General features: G+C 39.6%; 1 protein-coding gene across 4 annotated transcripts in view; it reads right to left on the bottom strand.

Annotated features, from left to right (window-relative positions):
- Positions 1-3,316: 3,316 nt before the first annotated feature.
- Positions 3,317-23,115, bottom strand: part of PEAK1 (pseudopodium enriched atypical kinase 1) — a 127,148-nt gene continuing 107,349 nt past the window's right edge. For 3 of the 4 annotated variants that reach the window (XM_049811454.1, XM_049811456.1, XM_049811453.1), the window contains 2 exons: positions 20,522-21,270; positions 3,317-10,751 (listed from right to left, as the gene is read on the bottom strand). In XM_049811454.1, coding sequence (XP_049667411.1) covers positions 9,594-10,751; positions 20,522-21,270 — 1,907 coding nt within the window. In that variant the 3' untranslated portion in view covers positions 3,317-9,593. The remainder of the gene's footprint in view (positions 10,752-20,521; positions 21,271-23,115) is intronic. The other variant, XM_049811455.1, reaches the window with a different exon arrangement.

Here is a 23,115-nt window from a genome sequence, read left to right as displayed (position 1 = left end):
TGCTGAAGTTTCTATGGAAGGAGGTGTTGAAGCCTTCGAGGTGATGATACACATGGGGAGAAATGCTTCATGCCACAGGAGAATGATTTGAGTGGTTCACTGCTGCAAAAGGATCAGTGATGGTCAAGCTTTGGGTCTGAGTTTTATGAAGCAGTGGATGGTATTAAAACATTTATTACTAATGCCATTAAAAAATTTCTCATGTGGTATCCCAACATCATCTGACATGCTGTTGCTCCTTCTTGTTTGAAGCTGAAGTACACCCTTGTGTCTTGTGATTGCAGCTTTAGCAATAACTCCCGTACAAACACAAATACGTAAGCTGGAGTATTAATATGGCAGAGCATAAACCTTTTTTCCAGTAATATAAATGGAAAAAGTTTGGAAGGAGACTTTCTTCCCTGGGTAAGAGAAGCTGCATGACTGGCTTACAGGTTATGGGGTGTTCTTTTGATGGTTGAGGCAGCGGCTGTACATGAGCAGACTGCTGGCCCATTTCCAACAGTAACTTGATTTAAATTTAGTGCTCATGTAGGAACCAGGAGAATTTTATTATCTTGATTTAATTCTCTGTTTTCTTTAAAAGTACATTTATGTCCTTTTGCACTTTGGAGAGGTGCAAAGTTAATAGCTTGCTTCTTACAGATAAACTGCAGGGATTTCATGTTTTTTAAGGTTAATCTTCTGCTGTTCACTGCAGTTAATCTGGACCATTAAGACTCCAATGAAATCAGGCAAAACCTACCATCTGACATTAGATCTGTAACTGGCCCCTGCCCTGGCGCAGATAGGTGCTGTCCCTGGGACCGTTCTGTCTCTAAATGCCAGCACGGTGCTGTGCAGGGGAGTATGGGCTCTCTCCCACCGCAGGGTGCCAAACCAGGTGCTTTGGGTGATGCCAGTGACACAGCACATCCCAGCACCTGTAAAATACCACGCAACAGCTTAAGAAAGCAGCTGTCTCTGTATTTGTTGAACAGGGGCTACTGGCTGATACCAAAAAGAACAGACATTTGTAAATACCTTTGCAGTAAGCCTTCCCATTCCTTCTCCTTCCGGAGTATAACATGTAGTAGAGAATTCTGTGGCTTTACCTCAAATGACTGTCACTTACTTCCAGTGTCCACTTCTGTGCATGTCCTGACTCTACCAGCTGCAATGTGACAAAAATAACACCTCAGTGACAGCAAAACAACGGGGTGAGAGCAGGAGGTGCTAATAGGAAATGCACATTCGATAGCTACAATTTTGAGTTGTCTGATTTGATACATGCGAATCTGCTTCAGTCTCCAAACTGCCCTCCCAGTGGCTTTGCCAGACAATGACTTTTGTGCCTGTTTGAAAGTGTCGAACTGATAGCAAGAAGCCTACCTCCATCTTCCAAGTGGATGGGCTAAGCACCAGGGTCTAGTGTTGCATCCTGAGATAGCAGCAGCAGTACCAAGTGAAGTGCAGTAGATCTGGAGGCCCAACGCGGTGTTTTAAGGCAAATTTTTCTCCACAGAGCTATGAGTCTTAGCTCAGAATTGAAACTACAGCTTTTCTCTGCAGGATAGATTGTGGCAAATGTTTAAGTTGAACAGTATGTCTTGTGAGCTAACTGCTTCTATCTGATTCTGGTTAAAACCACTGCTCGGTGAGGAGGATGTCATGATTCATATATGGCAGCATAAAAGCTCACTGACTTGGGCAAAAGAAGCAGCCTGCAGAGCTCAAGCGATGCATGGAGATTTTCTAGAAAATAAAGGTTTATCATGTAGCTGAACGTAGATCCTTAGGGCCTGTTTACCGTAAGGTGAATTTCTGAGCTGGTGAAAAAACCGATAGATTCTTGCATCAGCTGAAACTAGATGTCTGTTGGCTTCGCTTGCCTTGATGTCTGGCACAAGCTGAAATGAGAATGCCAGACTGCGGCTGCTTAAGGACACCCACAAGAGAGTTTACACTGACATAACTAAATTAATTTCTAACAGATTTTTAGTTAAACTAGTATAATTATCATGTCTTGACAAGGTTTCAGTCTATTTTTGCATCCCTTTTTCCCTCCAGAGCAATGATTGCCACTGAGAAATGGCATAATCTAACTCTGTTTAGCTAAGTCCATGGCACTTTGTTGAAGTGAACAGGGATTACTCTGGCAAAGTGAAAATATCTGTCAGGCATATTTACTGACACCTCTGGAGTCAGTTAGCTTTGTATTTTTAAAAAGGATGAGGACAATAGCTTAAACTGTTTTTGAAAGGCTTTGAAACAGTGTCCAAGAAATAAATGTGAAAGGCCTGTAGTAGTTACACTTTAGACAAATTCTGATCCCATTGAAATTGATGACATACCTGTGCAAAGCCACTGTAACTGTGGGAAGAGTAGAGCCCTCAGGGTGTTGGTTTGTTTTTTTTTTTTGGGGGGGGTGTGTGTTTTTTTTTTTTTTTAAAGAGTGTTTGTGAGCAGTGTGATTGTCATGCAGAAGCACAGCATCGTTCTGATGTATACAGCGTCATCTGTTCTACTCTAATAAATTAGCATCTGCAGCCACCATTGCTGCCTATCAAATCTGGGTACGAAATTGAGCTGTTTGATCTCACTGCCACTGAAGTGTGTCTGCATGATCATGGAAGATGCATATTATCCCATCTGTTTTTCACAGACCCTCCATCAGGCTGTATGCTTCAATGTAATGGATCAGACACAAAATGAATTCCACTGCAGACGACTGCCTTAGAGGCATCCTGCTTTGTCAGAGCATATAAAAATTTGATTTAAGAGTCATTTTATTCCTTCACAGCAGGTCATCTAAGCCCTGTCCACACTAGGGAAACTGCTAACTTTGGCTCAGCTCCTTTAGTGATAACAGTTGCCCCAGTGTGGACACGAGGCTGTCTCTGTTTTCATTAATGTGTCAAGTCACTTCTCTCCAAGAAAGCCTTACAAGACACTGGTTCAATCAACAGTAGCTGCTGGTGGCCAGTTTATTTTTGGGCTGCCGCTGCCACTTGTCCAGCTGGAGCCAAAATAGTGCCAGCCATCGTGAGACTTCTGGGGAAAACACCAGAGATGGGAGGTGGCGCAGTGTCCCAAACACTGGCAATTCCTGCAGCTGGGATGCCCAGCCACTGTAGTGGCTTGGCTGGAGGTGCTGAGCATCAGTCTCGTCAACCGAGGCTTGTATCTACCACGCTTGTACACTAGCTGCTGCTGCAAAGCAGCCAGATATTCTTGCAGTAAAACCTTTTGCTGGACCTGCCACATGCATTTTCCTTGGAAATACACATTTTTGTCTAATTGCCTAGGAAGAGAGAAAAAATGAGACAACTGCAAGTTTGATTTTGAGTGTAATAAAACTAGTTTATTTACACAGTAACATGAATGCCACAGAGTACACAGCAAAGTACCACAGCAAACCAGAGTGTAACTGCCCCTGATCACAAAGGAAGGCTTGAAGTTTATATACTTATTTATATAAAAATGTGTAAATATCAATATGAAGCACCAGATAAAGCAATGCAACCAGGAATTCCAAATACAAATTACCTACAAGAATGGAGTTGAAAAAAAAAAAATATCCCTTATTCAAGGCATTTAAAGAAATCCCACTTATAAAAGTCCATCGATTTTTGAATCCCTAATTTAAAAATAAATTTTCCCCTTTTATTAAAAACAAGAACATATTCTTAAATGCTCAGCATAATTAAGTTTTAAAAGAAAAAAACCCAAGGATTTCAACTGCAAAACCTTCTAATACCAACAAGCCAAAGGACAAAGAAACAGTTTTGAGTAATTTTTGAAGAGATGTTACCTATGAAATGACTATATTAAAATTTACACACTCTTAAATATATATTATATATACAATATATAATATATATATTTTCAAGCAAAAAGGGGCAAAGAATACTTTTGGGATACAAAAATTCATATACATACATATATAATAAAACATGCCCACACGCACTCATATATATATATGTATGTATATATAGATATATGAACAAATATTTCCTCCATATAAAAAAAGTTCCAACCTCTTCTTAATCCCTGAAATCTTCCCCTTGGATTTATGGAAAAAAAAGGTCTTTATAGTCTGAAATACAAACCAAATTCTCAAATTCTGTAGAGTGGTAAAATGCTTATGTACAGGTAAGTTGAGTACTTCATTTCTCACTGGCAACTTTGCTTGATCTGAAAGCATTCTGTGGTTTCCAACTAAATGCTGAGTGGAGCACCAATGCAAGGAGACTTACAGGAAATTATTTAAATTACATTCTACACCTATTCAAAATCACCATCCTTCTAATACTGCATCCAGGTGAATAATAAAATCCATACAAATGTCTACTTAGGAATTCTCTGCAACACAGCAGTGGGAAAGACTTGCTCCTCCTTTTGGAGTTGAAGGTGCCCTAAACAAATTTCTCCCCAGGATTTCTTCTGAAAAGTATTTTTTGTTTATTCTTCCCTTGAAGTGTTTGGAATCCAGATTATTATTTACAGAATATTTCCACAGGTGTATTTTTATAGAGGTATTTAAAATTCTATTCTGCACTTCTTTGATGTTAACTTACTGCATAACTAAATTATCATCACATCTCTTTCTACATGGACTGAAGGGCTGTGATTGTGCTTTGGGTTTTACAGGAGTTTTAGCAGAACCAACACTACATTTGCAAAATTAGAGTAAAATAGGTGGCCTAGTCATGCAGGGAATAATGGTCATGTACTTTTTCGACAGAGAAACAGCTTAATTCCTATTTGGGGAAAGGGGGAAACGAAAGTGCATTAAAAGGTCTGATTCAGTTTTCATTGTATCCCTCAGAAAAGTTACAACTGATTTAAATAAACAGGACTAATTTTTATTTACATATGAATTTAATTGCTATTACAAACAAAAAAAATTAATTAAGGTAGGGCATCTCAGCACAAGAATTAAGAAACAGATACATTTTATTTCAGCAGCAAATACTACTTTTACATGCTAAAGTTAAGGACCTACAGTGTGAAGCTGCTGAATAAATTCTCCAAGTAGCTGAACCCTAACACACATGTGATTTAAAGAATATATTTTTCTCTCTAATATGTGGGAATTCCCATGTGTTAAAATGTCAAGATAATCCATTCATACCCTGTGGGTGCTGCCAGGATGTGTGGACCATAAAAGAGTTAACGTGGAACACTTCTGTAAATGCTACATGCATTCTTGTCTGTGGGCCAGCAGCACGATACCCTAGCTTGAGTTATTGATTTCAGTGTATCTGAATATTGATGTGAGACCAGACTTCTACATTTGGACATTCCAGAGGCTCCAGAATAAAATTCTGGATTCCCTCATTCCTGAAAATTTGTAGACAAGTTTTTCCTAGCAGATTCTCTTTATATTCACCTGGTTATGCATATTGACTGGATCAGATCTGAGATTTGAAAGATAATTATTGAATAAGTAATTCCCATTTAAGAAATACAACCCAAAACCATTTTCCATAATATCTCAGGACTAGTTTTTTTAGAACTCCTGTTTTAACAGAGGTCTGCATTTCCCACCACAGAGTATGGTGTGCAGCACATCCACTACCTACAGCAGGAGCAGCACATCTTACCTTCACTGCTTCTTTCAGACTAATCAGATTCTTCATCTCCTAGAAGTTGTGTCTGCAGTAGATTGTCAAAGCAATAGGCGTCTTCTGATGCTGTGGTCAGTCTAGACCAATTGACTTGTTATCCACTATTATTCTCCCTGTGCAGATCGCAAATGTGAAAGCCCACAATTTTGTTACTTCAGGTTTGTGCTGTACTACAAGCAACTTAAAGGAACTTGTTCACGTAAACTCCAACCCCAAATCCCATTGAATAGATAACTCAGTATCATATAAAGTACAGCATTTAATTTTGTAAAGTCTTTTGCATCTTAGTGTGGGCAGTATTATTTCTAGGGCTATTAGAATAAGATCTCAAACAACTGATGAGCTACATTTTAGTTTCTTGACAAGGCACTAAACATAGTGAATCCAATCACTGTGCTCTCTCTGTAACATTAGAGAGGTTTTTAATGGCTCTAATAGGATCAGAAACCACTCATCATAATTCTTCAAACAAGCATTTGATTTTTCCAGAAATTAGTTTCCATTGGAAAAATCTTTAGAGTTCATGTTAAAAATATTTGAATGACAGCTTTTATTAATAGAAAAATATATATTTACAGTCAATACTGTTATCTTAGATTTGCAGCTCTTCCTATTTCTTGAGCTCAACTGAAAGTGCGACATTGCTAAAAAATAATTCAAGATCTGTGCACATATTCAAGTAAGTTATAACATGCACAGCCAGGGGTTTTGTTCCTGTCATACACAGGATCCCAGTTACAAACAGAGCGGGTTTTTTTCCTTTTGCTTAGCAATTATGCTGTAGCATTCTTAGGATTTGTTTACAATCAGTTTAATGTATACATTCTTGTACATTTATGTGGCACAATCTGTTGCCAGGATGGAGAACCACCAGAAATGCAGTTACAATCATCAGTTATGGGCATATCTGCAAAGTCAGCCTCAGGCTCCCCAAGGAATAGCTCAGGCCAGATTGTGTTCGACTACTTTGACCATTCTTTCTTTTTTAAAGAAAAAAAACACACAACATTACAAATTGCTAAAGTTTACCCAGTGCTGCACAAGAAAGAGATTGGTAGTGAACATCTATCCATGCTTAATTATACTGCAGAGCTAAAATGAGTATTGGTTCATCACAAAAGATACAAACTGAAATTAGATAGCTAGAGATACAAAGGCTTCGGACCAGCTGCATTAAATATGTATGGTTGCAAAACATTCAAAATTCAACTTCGCATGTGCGTTTTGACATGAAAGTGACACTGAGAACATGTGTCCTTAAACACGGAAACACCTACCAGCTTCAAGAAATGAGCCCACTGCAACAGCAAGTGGTCCACGAATTGCTCATACGGCCTATATGAGTTATGTGAGAAGTTATGTGCGCACACGCATTACAAAACAAACACAAAACCAGACCACAGTGAACAAGAAGCCCTACTTGTAGCTCAACACATTGTGACTAATAACTAGTAGATAGTATGCAAGTGACTTGTCATGCTTGGTATATTTAAGCTATGAGAGCATTGCCCTCCTGTGTCCAGATAAAGCAGGGCTGCATTGAATGTGTGTGTGATTCTTTGTAAAGGTTCTTCTACGAGCTGCTCAGCAGCGATGTAGAAACTTTCTTTCCTGATGTAGTGGAAGTACCTCAACTACATACATTGCACTTGGGCTTTTAATGCACTGTCCTCTTTTTCTGCATCAACGCTGCCATCCTAACCTTTTTGCCAAAGAGAGAAAGAAAAAATATATATCACATTAAAATACATTATCCTTATCCTTGCCTGATCCTTCACTGATACAGGTGAATCAAACAAAAGAATAATAATCAGAAGTTTCAAAAAAAATCTTTAGAAAGGTCACAAAGACAGTCTATACTACGGCACAATCGATGTAGGCTTCCACACACTATTCAGCTTAGCTCTGATAGATGCCAGAGAAGAATAATACAGACATTTCAACCCCTCCAAATGTATGGTGTGGATCCAGAGCTAGTTTTGCCGACTTTAAGCCTGCAGGACTGTTTGTTCAGTTTCCGTGCATCTGGTCCAAGCATGCATATGCTGTATAAAGTGGCTATTTGTTTCAAGGCTGAAGTGAATTGATTCCTCACAGTTTTAGCAATTAAAATGAAACATCAATCCATAAAAAGAATACATAGATATCTGTGCATTTATGTGCCAGGAAAGTAAAGGAAGGGGCTGCAGATCTAGCATCAGGTAAAGGCTGGTGTGTAAAGTGAACACTGTAATGTACAGCTTTAAAAAATACATACAAGAATTGCACATAGATCCATAGGAGAGAAGCACAGGCTCATAACTAGGGCTGTCTGATTTCCATCACCCGGGTCAGAATATTCAGTATCACATTTTCCCCTGCATCCAGATCAATTCTTCAGAGCGATTCAGGAAACAATTCGGAGCCTAGCAATACTGAGCAAAGATACTGTCTGTAAAACTGCAGAGGTTCCATAAGAAACGGCCGTTAGGTCAGGGAAGGAAGTCAGCAGCGGCCTCTAAAAGTGAAAAGCTCCTTCAGGTTGAGATTTTAAAAATAATGTCTCTTTAATCCTAATTCCTGCTCTAGTCCAAAACTCTGTCTGCAATGCTCTTTGAGCTATTCTGACAACATTCCATGTTTGAGGTGTTGTCTATAGCAACATTGGAAAACACTAGTTACAACAGACAAGAGATACACAGCCAAACACCGCTGTGGGAAAAATGGATCACAATACTGTTAGTTGTGGCTGCCAAACTTAACAGCTCCCTCAATAATTAAACAACAGTGTTTTTGCCCCCTTGTTTTTACCCTTCGGAGAACTGTTGTCTGCAGCAAAAGTGTCTCCATGTGGCCTGTTAGCTACACACAAGACAAGCTCTAAACATTTCTATCTCCTGCCAACATACCAGCAGAGCCAATTTCAGTCCCACTTTGCAATATGGCACAAGTGACAAGAGCAGACCAAAATAAAACAGAAGAGGTGGCTGTTATTTTCATCCCCGATTCATAGCAGTGATTGTCAGAGAAGCTTATGTACGTCCTATCCATTTCAAGTCAGGCTTTAGTAATGGAAAGGGAATTTCAATTGCCCACCATGTGTTGTATTGTTCTTGTATAAACGTGGTTATAGCTACAGTACATCAGCAGTCCAGACCGGTGAATGTCATGTAGGAAATGGGATAGACAAAGCATGCATATTCTGCTTTTTAATGCAGAGGTCTTAAGCTAAGGGTAATGGTCTGATTAATGCAGCATTGTTGAAATCAGGGATCTGTGGTTGGAAAGGATACGGGCAGGCAGTGAGTCAGAGGCAGAGAAGGAGGGAAGAGGCCTGAACACAGATGCTTACTGCCCACGGACACTTGCTGCAGTCAGCAGGACAACCACATCTGGGCAGGGAAAAAAGAAGGTGTGAAGCATAAGAGAAAGATCAGAATCTGACTGGTTGAGACCAAAGGAAGGAGGAGTCCAGCCCGCTTCGGGGGTGGGGTGGGGACTGACTAAGCTGAGAGAAAATTTTGCATGGTATGTGGAATAGATGCAAATGAGTGTTTTGTGGCATGGTGGATCATTCATCTCACACTTACAGCTAATCCATCTCTGCTTACGGTCACTGCTCTTCACCAACCAATGCTACATACGGAAATGACAGAAAGTACCCAGAAGAGGAGGGCAATTTGTTTACTGCAGTGCTAGGAATAGTGGTATCAAAGTTTGCTCTCCTTTTCAGCCAGATATTAATCAAGTTACATACTGTCTGATCCAAATGCAGTCGTGTATATCATCAATCCCTAACAGGCCTGGCAAAAACATAAAGTTTCTGTCATATTGGGTACAGGATGCAATTTCTCCACTTAGAACCTATTTGCTCAGAGTTGCTGACTTTGATATCTAGGCTATTTTTTAACACTTGTACAAAGTGTGAGCCCTAGGGCAGGCTTAAGTGAGGGCTGGGGTGGAGGTGGGGGGTGCTTCATGAAAAGCAACAGGCTCTGCAAACTAGTGCTGCTGCATGATTCTCACAATGCGATGAAGTGAGTCTATAGTGGCAAAAGCCAGATATTGACAACAAAGCCAGTCTTCCAGAATAACTCCGCAGTCCCTGTCCAAAGATTTCTCTGCAAACTTGATCATCAGCAGCGTCCTTTTTATATCCAGCCAGTTCTGAAGTACGGCATCTCTCCGCGAGGGGTTGGAAGATGTACTTAGAGCATGGAACAAGTCCTCACGTGGACCCCAAAGCAAACACTGAAGGATTCCCTTGGCTTCTGATATCAAGATCCTCTCCGAAGGGTTGGGATTCAGCAGGCAGCTGGCAAGCTGTTGAAGCCCTTGAGAGTAGAGGGAACGGCAGGGAATCTTGGGGAGATCAGCGCGAGTGTACTCCTTCTCCTTCAGCTCTGGATTCTCATCAAAGGGATTGGGTAAGTGCAGCATTTCATAGATGAGGATGCCAGTCTGGAACTCATCACACTTTTTGTACTGCGTTGCAGTGATGATTTCTGGAGCCAGGCGGGACTGATCCCGTAGGACCTCAGGATCCACCATATGACTCTTCTGCTTGGCCTGGGAGAAATTGCTCACTATTAATCTGGCTGGGCAAGCAGTGTTGGGACTGGGTTCCATGGACTCAGAGATCAGAGGGCTGCCTCCTGGTCTGGAATGAACCAGCAGCAGGTTCTCTAACCGCAGATCACAGTGTGTGATATGATAGGGTTTCAGGTGCTCCAGGCCCAAACACAGCTGTAAAAGGAGTAGACAGACCTGCCTCTCATATAAATCTGGGCTTTTTGCATGGCGGGGTGCAGATTCTCGCACAAAGTCGGCCACTGTTAAGTATGGGACCTCCCGTGTGATGACCACAACACGGCTGCGTGGCTTGCTGATGGTCCCCTGGTTGCTTGAGCTGTCTTTCTGTGAAGCCTCTGTATTGGAAGGAGTGTCTCTGTTCTTTTGCTCTGGCTCTTTCTCTACTTCTTCCCGCTCTTCTTCTTCCACCTCTGGTGCATCGGCATCCTCCCATGGAAGGAGACGAACTGGCACTTCAGCAAGGAAATGGCCACAGTCCTGTTGGATGTTAAAGTTGATAGCTAGACTTTGCCGGATAGATAGGCTGTGATAATACTGCTGGGATTCCTTAGCTTTGCTCTTACAAATCTGGGGGAAGAAAATAAACAGAACAGACATAATGTAACTCTTAAATTTGTAAATTCTATATCCTTTTTTTTTTGTTAATATGTACTTTGTTGATGGCAATCCACAGTCTAGCCCTAAACACAAGCACTGAGTAATTTTTTACTGAACTGACCTTGGCAGACTATTTTAAGGCACACGAACAGTTTCCATTGGACAGTAAGCAACTGCAGACTGATATGTGCAGGCAGTTCTCCCTGTGCATATATTATTGTCGTGATTTAACCCCAGCCAGCAACTAAGCACCACGCAGCCGCTCACTCATTTCCCCCCCACCCAGTGGAATGGGGGAGAAAATTGGGAAAAGAAGTAAAGCTTGTGGGTTGAGATAAGAAGGGTTTAATAGAACAGAAAAGAAAAAACTAATAATGGTAATTATAACACTAATAAAATGACAACAGCAATAATAAAAGAATTGGAATATACAAATGATGCACAGTGCAATTGCTCACCACCTGCCGATTGATGCCCAGTTAGTCCCTGAGCGGCGATCCCCCCACCCCCACTCCCCCCAGTTTATATTGTATACTAGATGTGACGTCGCATGGTATGGAATACCCCCTTGGCCACTTTGGGTCTGGTGCCCTGGCTGTGTGCCCTCCCAGCATCTTGTGCCCCTCCAGCTTTCTTGCTGGCTGGGCATCAGAAGCTGAAAAATCCTTGACTTGAGACTAAACATTACTTAGCAACAACTGAAAACATCAGTGTTATCAACATTCTTCTCATACCTAGCTCAAAAACATAGCACTGTACCAGCTACTGGGAAGACAATTAACTCTATCCCAGCTGAAACCAGGACAATTATTCAATGGAAAATACAGTTCGGGCAGGTTGCGCTTTCAGTCAGAATAGCAGCTGATATATGGTAAATGCACAGTGAAGCTTACTTTACAGTTACTTGTTTATCCATATCATTTTATTTCATGTTCTTCTCTCAACCTTGTGTGAAGCTTGAACAAGATAAAAATAATCAATAGCAATAGGAGATACAAAGAAACATGCACAGAATATCTGAGGACATGATCAAACAATTGCACATGATTTGAGTTAGCATGGCATAACAAGTTACTACCTGTCAGCTGAATTAAGTGACTAGATGTATGCTCCTTGCCCACTGAAATTGGAAATGGAAATCTATTAGCTGCAGCCATGTCAAGCTAACACTTCATGTCTGCAGCGAGGGACATATGTGTGCGTGGCAGGGGCTGTCGGCAAGCGTACTTCCTGTGGTTCAGATGGTGAATGGAAACTCATTAGAACATGCTAACTTAACTGCTTTCAGTCATTCATCAAGATCCCAAGTATATGCTTTTATTTTGCCATATATAGCTGTATTTAATTTCTGACCAGAAGTATCTTGTTGATACGTACATTATCCTTACTAATTGTTTGCCCTGCCGTAACAACTGGCAGCTCCAACCTCCTTACAAGAGTCACTAGACAACCTCTATTAAGACCTCTGTTCTAAGGCATTTACCGATTAAAATTACAGCCCTACAAAGACTCAGACACATTGACCTATGGATATTAACTGTAGTACTACTGACTTCAGTGACATTGTTCAAAGCGTATAAGATTAAGTGTGTGTTTTAATCTTTACAAAGTTAGAGCCTAAGTATTCAGCTGGTATAATGCACCAACAGGTCTTAACTGCAAAGCTCAGAGGAAGAGAAAATAGGAAGGCGTTTCTCTTCAGATGAAGTTACAGCTTCCCTTAGAATGCCAGGGAAAGCCAGATAACCAAGGCTGGTAAAAGTCAGCACTAGTTCTACACAGTCACAACAACCAAGGACCCCAAAACTCATACTAGCTCTAAATATAAGCATGAAGTGACTTTTCTCCCTGTTTCTCCTTTTACCCCTTCTCAGGAACTTATGTAGGGTACACTATAAACTTACCTTTCACTAAAAAAACAAACCAAACCAAACCAACACCCCCCCGCTGCCAAGAAACCCAAAAAAAGAAAATGATTTTTCATCTTTTATGTAGTTATGTGGTTAAGAAATGTAGTTTAATAGGAGAGTTAGTCTTTTATGCTTGTTGATCAGACAAGTGTCAGATAATCATGAAAGTAGGCACAAGTAGTAACAGTATTTTGATTGTCCTCCTGTCTTTGATACTGTGCCTATTTCCATACTTCACAAACATTTAAAGTTCCTTACGTATGATGTACACTATAGCTTAAACTGCCTGTTTATAACTGCCATGCAGAAACAAAACGAATTTGAAAAATGCATTTTCTAGTCCATTTTATTTAAGAGAGGAAAGTCAGCATTTTCTGGAAATGTTGATAGGTACCCTCTTTGTACAGTGGCTCTTGCCAATTTAAATTTTCAAATGTATTTTATACTGTTAGAGGTGAAGTAAGCTATGAATGGAAAGTCCCCCATGCCTTCTCTCAAGGGTTACAAAAGTTTAAACAAATACAGTAAAAAACCCAGCATTAACCTTTGAATTATATATGAAAAGAAAATGTCAGCTGATTGTCTTGGAGACTGAAACCCCCAGATTTAGTAAATACTTAATACTGCACAAAAGACAGAAGTAGAAAAGTGTTGCATAGACCCTACCAGTGTGTATCAAATCTGACTGGGAGAACAGCTATTAAGGACAATGAAAATAGTTTTGTCTTCTATGCCCTTCAAGTCCATGGCCTTTTTCTTGTACAACCAGCCATGGGGATAATAAATTCCAACTGCAGAAAAGGTTCTGTGTGTTGTAATTCAGCCTTTAGTTTTTGAAAATACTTAACTGACATAATCCAAAATATAAACTCATTCTGAAAGAGTTTAATTTTAAGGTCAAACTTACTTGCTAATAAGAAAAGTGTGAATAAGCACTGGCCCTTAGCTATTGTACGATGTTGCATGTTACCCACAGAGGATTTCTAATGCCACCTGTCAACTAAAAATGATATCTTATTAGGAATGTATGATCCACAGAGTATTTGCTCTTAAAACAATTAATACTTCTCAATTTGGTGAATACAAGGTCTTTTTTAAAGTTTATGAAAAGGATTTCTCCTTGCCTACAGAAAAAGAAAAGCAAAGGAATTGAGACTTATTCCTAGTTTCTAATTTTAGTCCTGGACAGCCTCTTTTTCCTACTTACTTCGAAAAGGGCTCTCAAATTTATTACTGGAATTTCAGTTAAAATAATAGGAGATGGGCATTGCATCTCTCAAAATCAGCCCTGGTTCACTCATTTTGGAAGATACTGCTAATCCTAGAATTGTGATAGTACAAAAGCACACTTTCATAGGCCTCTGTGGATGTGGTAATGCATCCTTCTAATTTAGAAATGACTGGCCAAGAACATCTGCACCAAAAGGCATTCAGCTATTAGGGCAGAGCATGCTGCCTTTGCACCCATTCCCTTTTCCTGTGAGCCAGCAGAACCAGCCTGCAAGGGGAATCTGATCTGTATGTTGCCAGCTGGATCCTTCCTAAGAAATGAACAAGTCACCATTATTAACCCCATTGTTACTGTGGTTGATGAAAACCTTCAGAGCAGTGTCCACTCTAAAGTCTGAATCCACAGCAGAGCCAAACTTTACCCTATGTCAGTTCTTAAATACGAGTTTTTGTTTCAGACTCCTCTCTTCGTATCAACAAAACAGAAATTAAAGACTAAATCGTATTATGATTAAAATCAATACTAAAATGACTGCATTCATGAAAACAGTTTTCCCCTCCTTACTCTACTGTTAAAGAGGATAACCAATAAAGAAAAAAAATAATCTCTATTCCCACAAATGCCCAATAATGATGGCTTTTGGACACCTTCACTTCTCTTGTTTAATACAGGGCAGTATATGGGTACATGAACACGCATGCAGTATCTACAAAGACAAGAGAGCTGAGATCTGATAGAGATGTATTTTCTGCTTCTGGCTTTTTGTTTACAAACAACATGAAGTGAGAAGTGGAAGAGGCAGCTGGGTTATTTAGGGCTGATTAAACTGTTGACTATACAAACACTAAAATTTGTACAATAGCTACTTTGTAATTGACAAGGGCAGTGAAAAGCTAGGCTGTCTAGAAGCAGCACCCAAAACCTGGAGTACGAAAACAAATCGGATGCCTGTCTGAATTCATAAAACAGTTTCTAAAAGACAGACCTGCAGTAATCTGATGTTCCTGTAAGCGTCTGGCTACTCTTCAGAGTTTTGCTGTGAAATATAGCTGCATGAGTCCAGGTAAGTCCTAGGGTTTTAGACTGCAGAGTTCAGGTTCTCATTTACCAATATCTTATTAGAATGGGAAAAATGCACTGAAAGCAGTGGAGACAAACTAAGTTTTCTTACTGATCTGTTCAAAGACAGCTTAGAGAATGTAAATTTTATATACTGACAAACTTCTTGTTCTATTTTATAATTTTCTGAGTTGCAGCTTCTACTCAGAACTCTATTTTATATTAGCCATTTTGCAATAGAATAGTGAATGCTAGTGTTTAATACCATTAATGGGCAAGAGTGCTCACCCTAGCATTTTGTATTGGAATAACTCCACTATCACCCAAAACTATCATCTGAATGACCAAGATTTAAAATTTTCAAAATGGTTATAGTAAGTTATGCAACCAAAGTCTACATTTACATTTGAAAAGATTTAGGGAACAAATTGTGAAATTTTATGGCCTCATTAGCACGTGCTTTAGACTGCTTGTGATGACTTGCTAAAGGAGTAGATACAAAGCTGCTTTTCCGTTTGTGCTGTCAAAACTGTGCATAAATATATGGCCCAGTTTTCTCTGCATGATTTTTAAAGCTTTTGTCTGTTCCAGTCATCTACTCGAAAAAATATAGAAACCATGTTGCCTTGTACATATCTAGTATGTTGAATTCCTATTATGGAGCACAGGAAGAGAAAAAGGTGGAAATACTTTTGACTAAAACATGGACAGAAAGTAGGATCAATCAGTCATTTACCATTTGCTTTAATGAAATACAGTCAGCTGAGCTATGAAGATATGATATGTGATAATAGCTGAAAGAAAGGTGTTGATAAGGGCTTGGCAAGCCTTATTTCTAAAGCTGATGAAGAGCTGGTTGTTCAACAGATGAAGCAATGTTGGTAAAAAGCCCTTCCATATGATGCAAGAAAGCAATGAGAAAAAAGGAGATATGAGTAGGAAGGAACAGAAAGTTTCCATCTTCCATTTCACTGGAATGCACTGTCATCATGTATCTTTTCTTTAGTGCATCCATATGAACTAAACTTTGGTCACATTTATAGGGACAGGAGAGGTTTCTTTATATCCTTGCATTTCAATTCCTGCGCCCCCACCCCCACCCCCACCCCTAAGAAGTAAGATTTTAATGTTTCAGAGCTTCTAAAAACTGTTGTGCATTAGCTTTTATTTTTCCTTTATGAGTCCAGTAGCCTACTGTGCCATCAGCTGACTTCCACTTTACCAGCAGGGAATCTCATTTCCACTCTGTCCTATGCATTTTACAGGGCATCAGTGAACTTAAAAGTACGATGAATATTGTGGGAAATGAATTCACAAGTGCTGAAAATGAGAAACACAGAAGATCACAAAGACTGCACCATCTGTGCTACTTTGTTGTATTGCACAGAGGGACAACTGCAAATGAAATTCTGCGTAGAATGAAAGCTTGCTAATCCCAAATTGATAGCTTGTTCTTGGCACAACCTTGTTTCCCAAGGAGGCCAGTTTGATCTCTGATTGACCTCATTTTCTTGATCTGGCCTTGTGTCCTGGTTTAAAAGATACCTTGGAATACAGCTTTGACTTTTTAACGATGTGTCAAAGCACAGAATTCTATGCTGCTGTGACTGAACTCGTAATGGGGTAAAAGTTTAATGTACATCGCTTTATTTTGATCTGAGCCCTGAAGTTCTGGGATGGCCTTTAATAACACTTCTGCCAAGAAGCTCCACTAGGAAACTGAATTACCAAAAAACCACCTTAGCACACTGTGACAAACTAAACATAACTAGAAAACAATTGTCAGCTGCAACTAGGAAACTGTCAGCCAAATTCAGCCCAACACTATTTACTTCTGCATTGCTCTATTTTATACTTGGGACAGGAACCTTAAGAAATCCTAAGGTTTTACTGCTAGAAGAACTTCTGCTGCCTTGCAGCAATCAAAGCAATAAATTTTAACTGCTCCTTTTGAGCTGTTTGCACCTTTGCAATTCCTGTTATCCTGCCTGAACTGCACTGCAACATGTGCCTGTGGCCAGAACGCACACACTGCAGACCATAACCCTGCTGGTTTTTTATGTCTGTATTGTTCCGTGTGGACTCTGAATCATGATTTCTATGTGTCTGTCTGTGATATCATACAGTAATTTCCTTGAGCGTTTAATACTGAAAGTGGAAGGAGTTTACGTCACTGGCACAGCAATTATCTTGTCTAACTATTATGCGTTCTATTTTTATTTTTTTTTTTTAAATAAAAAAAGATCCCTGTCATATCACTGCCTTATTCAGTCTGTGTAGGGATACTAAGAATTGGACTCACCCAATCCACTTTGTACAAAAAGCTGGTGCTCTCCGCTGCTTTTACTTTAGTGTAACCTTTCCACTACATATTTGGAACTACTGATAAGACTGTGGTTTCAGAGGAATGTTTATGCATATTGTCCCAAATCCACCAACTACTTAGAAGGCAGTACTGCACTTAGTGAAGGAAAAATATCTCAGGGACTGGAATTTTATGGAAGCCTTTCTTGTAAGGGAACTTCTATTTTTTTCCATCTAGAAAAGTAGTTTTCTGATCATGACTTATTTACTGGTTTTATTTATAATGTTTCAGTCAAAATAATTTCCATATGGCTTCCTGCAACTTTTTTGCACAGGATGTTTACTAGCAGATTAGGTGAGAGTGAAGCAAAAAGCGTCATACAATGCTTTGAAACAACACACCCCTATGAACAATGTTTCCTCTAATATCCACACCAACAGAGCAAGTTGTGTTCGTTCTCCACCAAATTTATCAGAGCATCTTTGGTGGCGATACCACCAGAATGTAAAGGTGCACTGGTACATTCATCTGCACAAAAGGTTCATTCTTCTAAATTTAATTCAGCAGTAGTCAAATGGATAAAGCTTAATTTATAGCAGTGCTTTTGTCATTCTACCTTTGGAGATAACAATATTAAAATGTAATTTATTTTTTTAACTTATGCATTAAGACTCAACACTGTTTGGGGGGAATCTCTTTTTTTCTACAAAGGAAATAATAATTAAAAAAATCCCATTATCACATTTTTTTCTCAAACCTAATATTAAAATCATAGAACTTAAGAAGTGTCTGAATTCGCCAGTGTTGCTTGGGTAGTTCTATAAAATTCAGAAGAGCTACATAAATTTACACTGTCCAAAGATGTGGCTCCATATAAACTTTCAAAATTTATTTCTAAGACTTGATTAAAAATAACAGGAAGACTGTATTTTCGGTTCACTAGGCACCCCAGAAACTTTAATCTCAGTATTTTTTGCCATCCTGTTTTGGGGACAAGGCATTTAAAATGGCAGGAATACATAGCTTACTTGTTGCAGGTATATGATTAAGTAATTTGGCTCAGACAAAAAATACCCATGATAGTAAAACTCGTATATTCGTTAAAGTGAAATTCCCCAAATCTCTGTGTAATGTAAAAGCAATCTGTAGTTATGAGATTTTGTACAAATCTGATCCTGAACTGATAAGTCCCCACAACTTGGGGCAAATGTTAAGACAAACTTGAAATTTACTATAACTGCTTTTAGGGGAAAAGAGTCCAGTAACCACAGTTTAAAAAATGCTATAAAATTCAATATATTAACATAGAGAATGCAGTAATAAAAATATACACCAAAGAAACAGACAACTGAAGAGAACCCAACTTAGCTGAATGCATACTTAAGATATGTAAAAGAGAAAATGAAAAGACAGCAGTAGTCCTGTATGCTGGTCCTGCTTGGCTTATAAAGACAGAGAACATTTGTAGTGAGAGTATCTTCCTATATCACATTAAGTGGTAAGGAAGGTATTTTCAAGAGTAACTTTTCCTGTCATCATTAGCAGCACAACAGCTCACGGTGACCTCCAGGTCAAGGTACTCACTCTCAAGATGATCACACCTATTGCGTTGCAATAAATTTTGTTAGTCTGACAACTATTTTGAAGACATTTGAATTACAAGAGAAAAGAAAATATAGCACATATTTGACCATGCTACATTGCTGTTCTTTCTTCTCACTGGCTTTCTACAAAATAAATGTATTTAGGAGGACAGTAGGTAAGAAAACAACTACAAAGGTCTTGCATGTCAGGCACATCCATACTGTGCAAAGAGGAATCACGTTAGTGATAAGCCAAACCTGCCCATATAGAAAAATACCAATTTGGGTCCTAGAAACAACCATTTTTGCATCATTGTATTAAAACCAAAAAAGCCCAAACTGAGTAATGCCAGACTGTTGATTCTGCAACCAGAGTAGATTGCCAGATATATTCATGGTCTGGTTCTTGGCCATTTGGTACCACTGGATGTGGCATCTACAAAACATCCATATTTCATTTCACATCTTTTCAAAAAGAGGTCCTTGATAACTAAAGAAATATAAATAGTTATGCCCACAAATCTGCCTTACAAAGGTGGCTTTTCAAGTTTCAGAAGAAAGTATCAGTTGCACCAATCTTACCTTTTATTTCTTTGTATCTTTCTTGTAAACAATCATGCAGGAGTGGTAACAACATTTTGTTACTGTAAAGCACCACCCTTCTGAGAATGTCAACATGCTCTATCTCTATAAGGAATAACCGATTAGGCCTCACACACCTGTGTTGGGTAATAAATGTTCTACCTCAGTTTCAGCAAGGAGGAGTCAGAAGTTCAGTGATTTGCTCAAGGTCACACAGGAAGCCTGACAGAGCTGTGAGTCTCAGTTGCTCACTATCACCCTACCATACAAGCATTGAGAACTGTAGAGATACAGCGCTCAGAAAGAATTACCTATATAAAAGTCCAGAAAGTAACAACATCTAGTGAGATAGCTGCCAACTATTCATCAATATATTAGCAGTAAATATTATAAACCTTACTTCTTTTATGTGTTAGCTGAAGTATAAAGTAGACACAAATCAATTGTTTGTTTAGTAAAAGGGCACCAAACTAACACTGACAAGTTCCACTTTTTTTAGTGTAGCTTATAAGGCAACACTGATGGCTAGAGAGAGCTTTTGAAAGGCTGGTAACGAATGCTGGTGAAAACATAAGACCTTGTAGGGGAACATAAAGATACATTAGCCTAGAATTTACATTTAAAATTACTTGGCTCTGACATGGAAAACTTTGAACTCTTTCTTAACTAAGAGTGATGATTTAGTATCACCTGCAGGCAGATGAACCTACGGATTTTGTTACTGCAAGTTTCCAAAAAACTGCTGACACATGTTAAAATAATACATCTTTTTCTTCAATATTTCATTAACCAATGACCATGGTAAAGACCGCGTTGTGTTGATTTTGTTTTAATAATTTTGGAGCTGCAGTAAAAACAGTTGAAACTTAAACAGCAGATACCAATGCCACATATGGTTCTTAACAGAAGGAAAAGCCTGTATCTTGGGAATCTTACTTTTCACACAGTGCAGCTGCAAGCAGTACACATATTTAGAGGACCTATCACTACTGGGTGTGTTGCAGATTATTGTTATTCTTGTTACATTTTTCAGTGATGTCTAGGGTTACCGTTTTTCAAGCCCCTCTTACCTTGACTGCGTAATTGTTGAGAGGATCTTTTGCATAAGAAGCTGGGTAGTAAACTGCATCGCCTGCCTCGCAGCATGGCTTGTCACTGGTTAGCCTGAAATCCGACCAGCTGTCCACCCCGAATCGCAACTGGTCTTTTTGTCCAGCCATGAACAAGTCTTCACATTTAAGTGCCAGCTTCTTCAGTGAATCAGCATGAAGGCTTCGGATTTTACCTACTACCTCTTCTCGGTTTTCAATTCCTCGATAAAGTGCTTGCCTTTGCGGCTTCTGGACACCTTTGCCCTGCTTAGTCTGTGAGATGCGTCTCCCTGTTAGAGACTCCATGCTATTGGAACACCGGTCCTTAATACTGATAGTGGTTAGGCTGGAAACACTGTTAGTTGCTGAGGTGGTTGCCCTTAGTTTTTCTGTAGGCCTGTCCAAGGAATCTCCTGACTCATTGTCCAGTACCTTGAGCTCCAGGCTGACCGAAGAGCAGGCGCTGCTTGCTTCCCAGTTGGTGTCAATATCGTAGGTGGGATTGGCCACAACGCACAGGTTGTTCTCCAGAGCCTGCTTCTGGAGATCTCTGGGAGTCGGCTCTGTGTTAGCTCTCAAAATTGTTTTCTTTGGGAGCGGAGGTGGTGTTGGCTGCAAGTTGTTCATTGTCTCCTGGTCTACTAGTCCTCCAAAGGCAATGGCATCATCCAAAGCTCCCTTCGGCTGTCTTGGCTGTTTCGGAGGTATCATGGCTGCTCTGGACTGTCCTGTGTAATAAGAAGATAATAGTAATAGAAGATTATAGTACTTGGCATCTGCTGCTCATATTTGCACTCGGCAAAAAAGTTTAAGGCAAAAAACCCCCAGCTGACTAGGACTCCCCCAATATTTGAAGAAAACCTAAATACATATCTGAAAAGATGAACTAATAGGGAAGCAAAATGATCAAATCAGCATCACATATATATCCTTACATACAGCTAGTCTTTATTTGACCTTGGCCTATATATTAAAATCAGGTTCAGTGCTAGCAATGCTGGCATTTTACATCGCACGGGGTTAATGACAAAAAGTGCAAGCAAAAACCAAATGTCAGTTTTGGCACTATGGCCAAATTCCAGTTTCAATAATTATACCCAGCCTCCCGTAATTCCTTCTGCAGTCAATCGACTATAATATTATTCCTTAGTTCCTATTGCAGTGTGCTAAAGCTATGGGTTGATGCTGCTAAGTGGCTTTGTGTACTATTTCTTTGAGAGGTGTATTTCTCTGGCAGGTGAGTCGATCTTTTTTATATATCCTCATAGTAGTCTGTAAAGCACTTGGGATCACTTGGATTTGAAATGTGCTAAAGAAGCTGAAAGCATTATTTCAGAATGGAAACAGAAAACTTCAAACACAAATAATGTAATTCAGACGGTCACATCAGAAAGTCAGGATTGCCTAGTAGATTCACAAAGTGAAAACAAGGAAGTTAAGCCTACTTTCACTCAAGTTGACAAGTGTGTTGCCACTGCTTTCAATGAGAGTAGGATCATATTTTCAGATTACAAAACTAGAAATATTTTTTGAACCCACAATTTAAAACTCACCTGCCGCCCCCTGCAACCATAACTTTATCTAATACATTTCCCTTTGTCCTGGTTTCAGCTGGGATAGAGTTAACTGTCTTCCTAGTAGCTGGTACGGTGCTATGTTCAGTAGGAGAAGAATGTTGATAATGCACTGATGTTTTCAGTTGTTGCTAAGTAATGTTTAGTCTCAAGTCAAGGATTTTTCAGCTTCTCATGCCCAGCCAGCGAGAAAGCTGGAGGGGCACAAGACGTTGGCACAGGACACAGCCAGGGCACCTGACCCAAACTGGCCGACGGTGTATTCCATACCATGGGACGTCCCATCTAGTATAGGAAGTGGGAAGTGGGGGCGGGTGAATTGCCGCTCGGGGACTAGCTGGGTGTCAGTCGGCAAGTGGTGAGCAATTGCCCTGCGCATCATTTGTACATTCCAATCCTTTTATTACTACTGTTGCCATTCTATTAGTGTTATCATTATCATTATTAGTTTCTTCTCTTCTGTTCTATTAAACCGTTCTTATCTCAACCCAGGAGTTTTACTTTTTTTCCCGATTTCCTCCCCCATCCCACTGGATGGGGGGGAGTGAGTGAGCGGCTGCGTGGTGCTTAGCTGCTGGCTGGGGTTAAACCACGACACCCTTACTCACTTGCCGTGTGTACCTTTGTTGGCAATATTATGTTCATAGATAACCTGACCTAGATTCAGTCATGAGATTCCAAGCAGCAGGTTACATACACAAAAGCATGGCATTTCCACTGACAGACTGGTTTGAAACCTTTGTATGCTTCTAGGGAAGATGAACTTCCTGTCATGTGTTTGGATGGCTTTTAGAGAGGACAGTTATGTTTTATAACTGCCAGAGTCCTTGGAAATGAAGAATAAATAAATAAATGACAATAACATACGAGAGAACAAAAAACAATAAACAGACTACACAAATGACCAACTTGCTCCTCTGGGACACTTAAACAGTTGTTACTCATATCAAAATGAGATTTTTTCCACTCTTAATGATGAACTGCTATTTTCAGAGAAAT

Source organism: Accipiter gentilis, chromosome 10 (assembly GCF_929443795.1).
Source record: "Accipiter gentilis chromosome 10, bAccGen1.1, whole genome shotgun sequence".
Classification (NCBI taxonomy): Eukaryota; Metazoa; Chordata; class Aves; order Accipitriformes; family Accipitridae; genus Astur; species Astur gentilis.
This window is presented reverse-complemented; position numbering and strand designations above follow the sequence as displayed.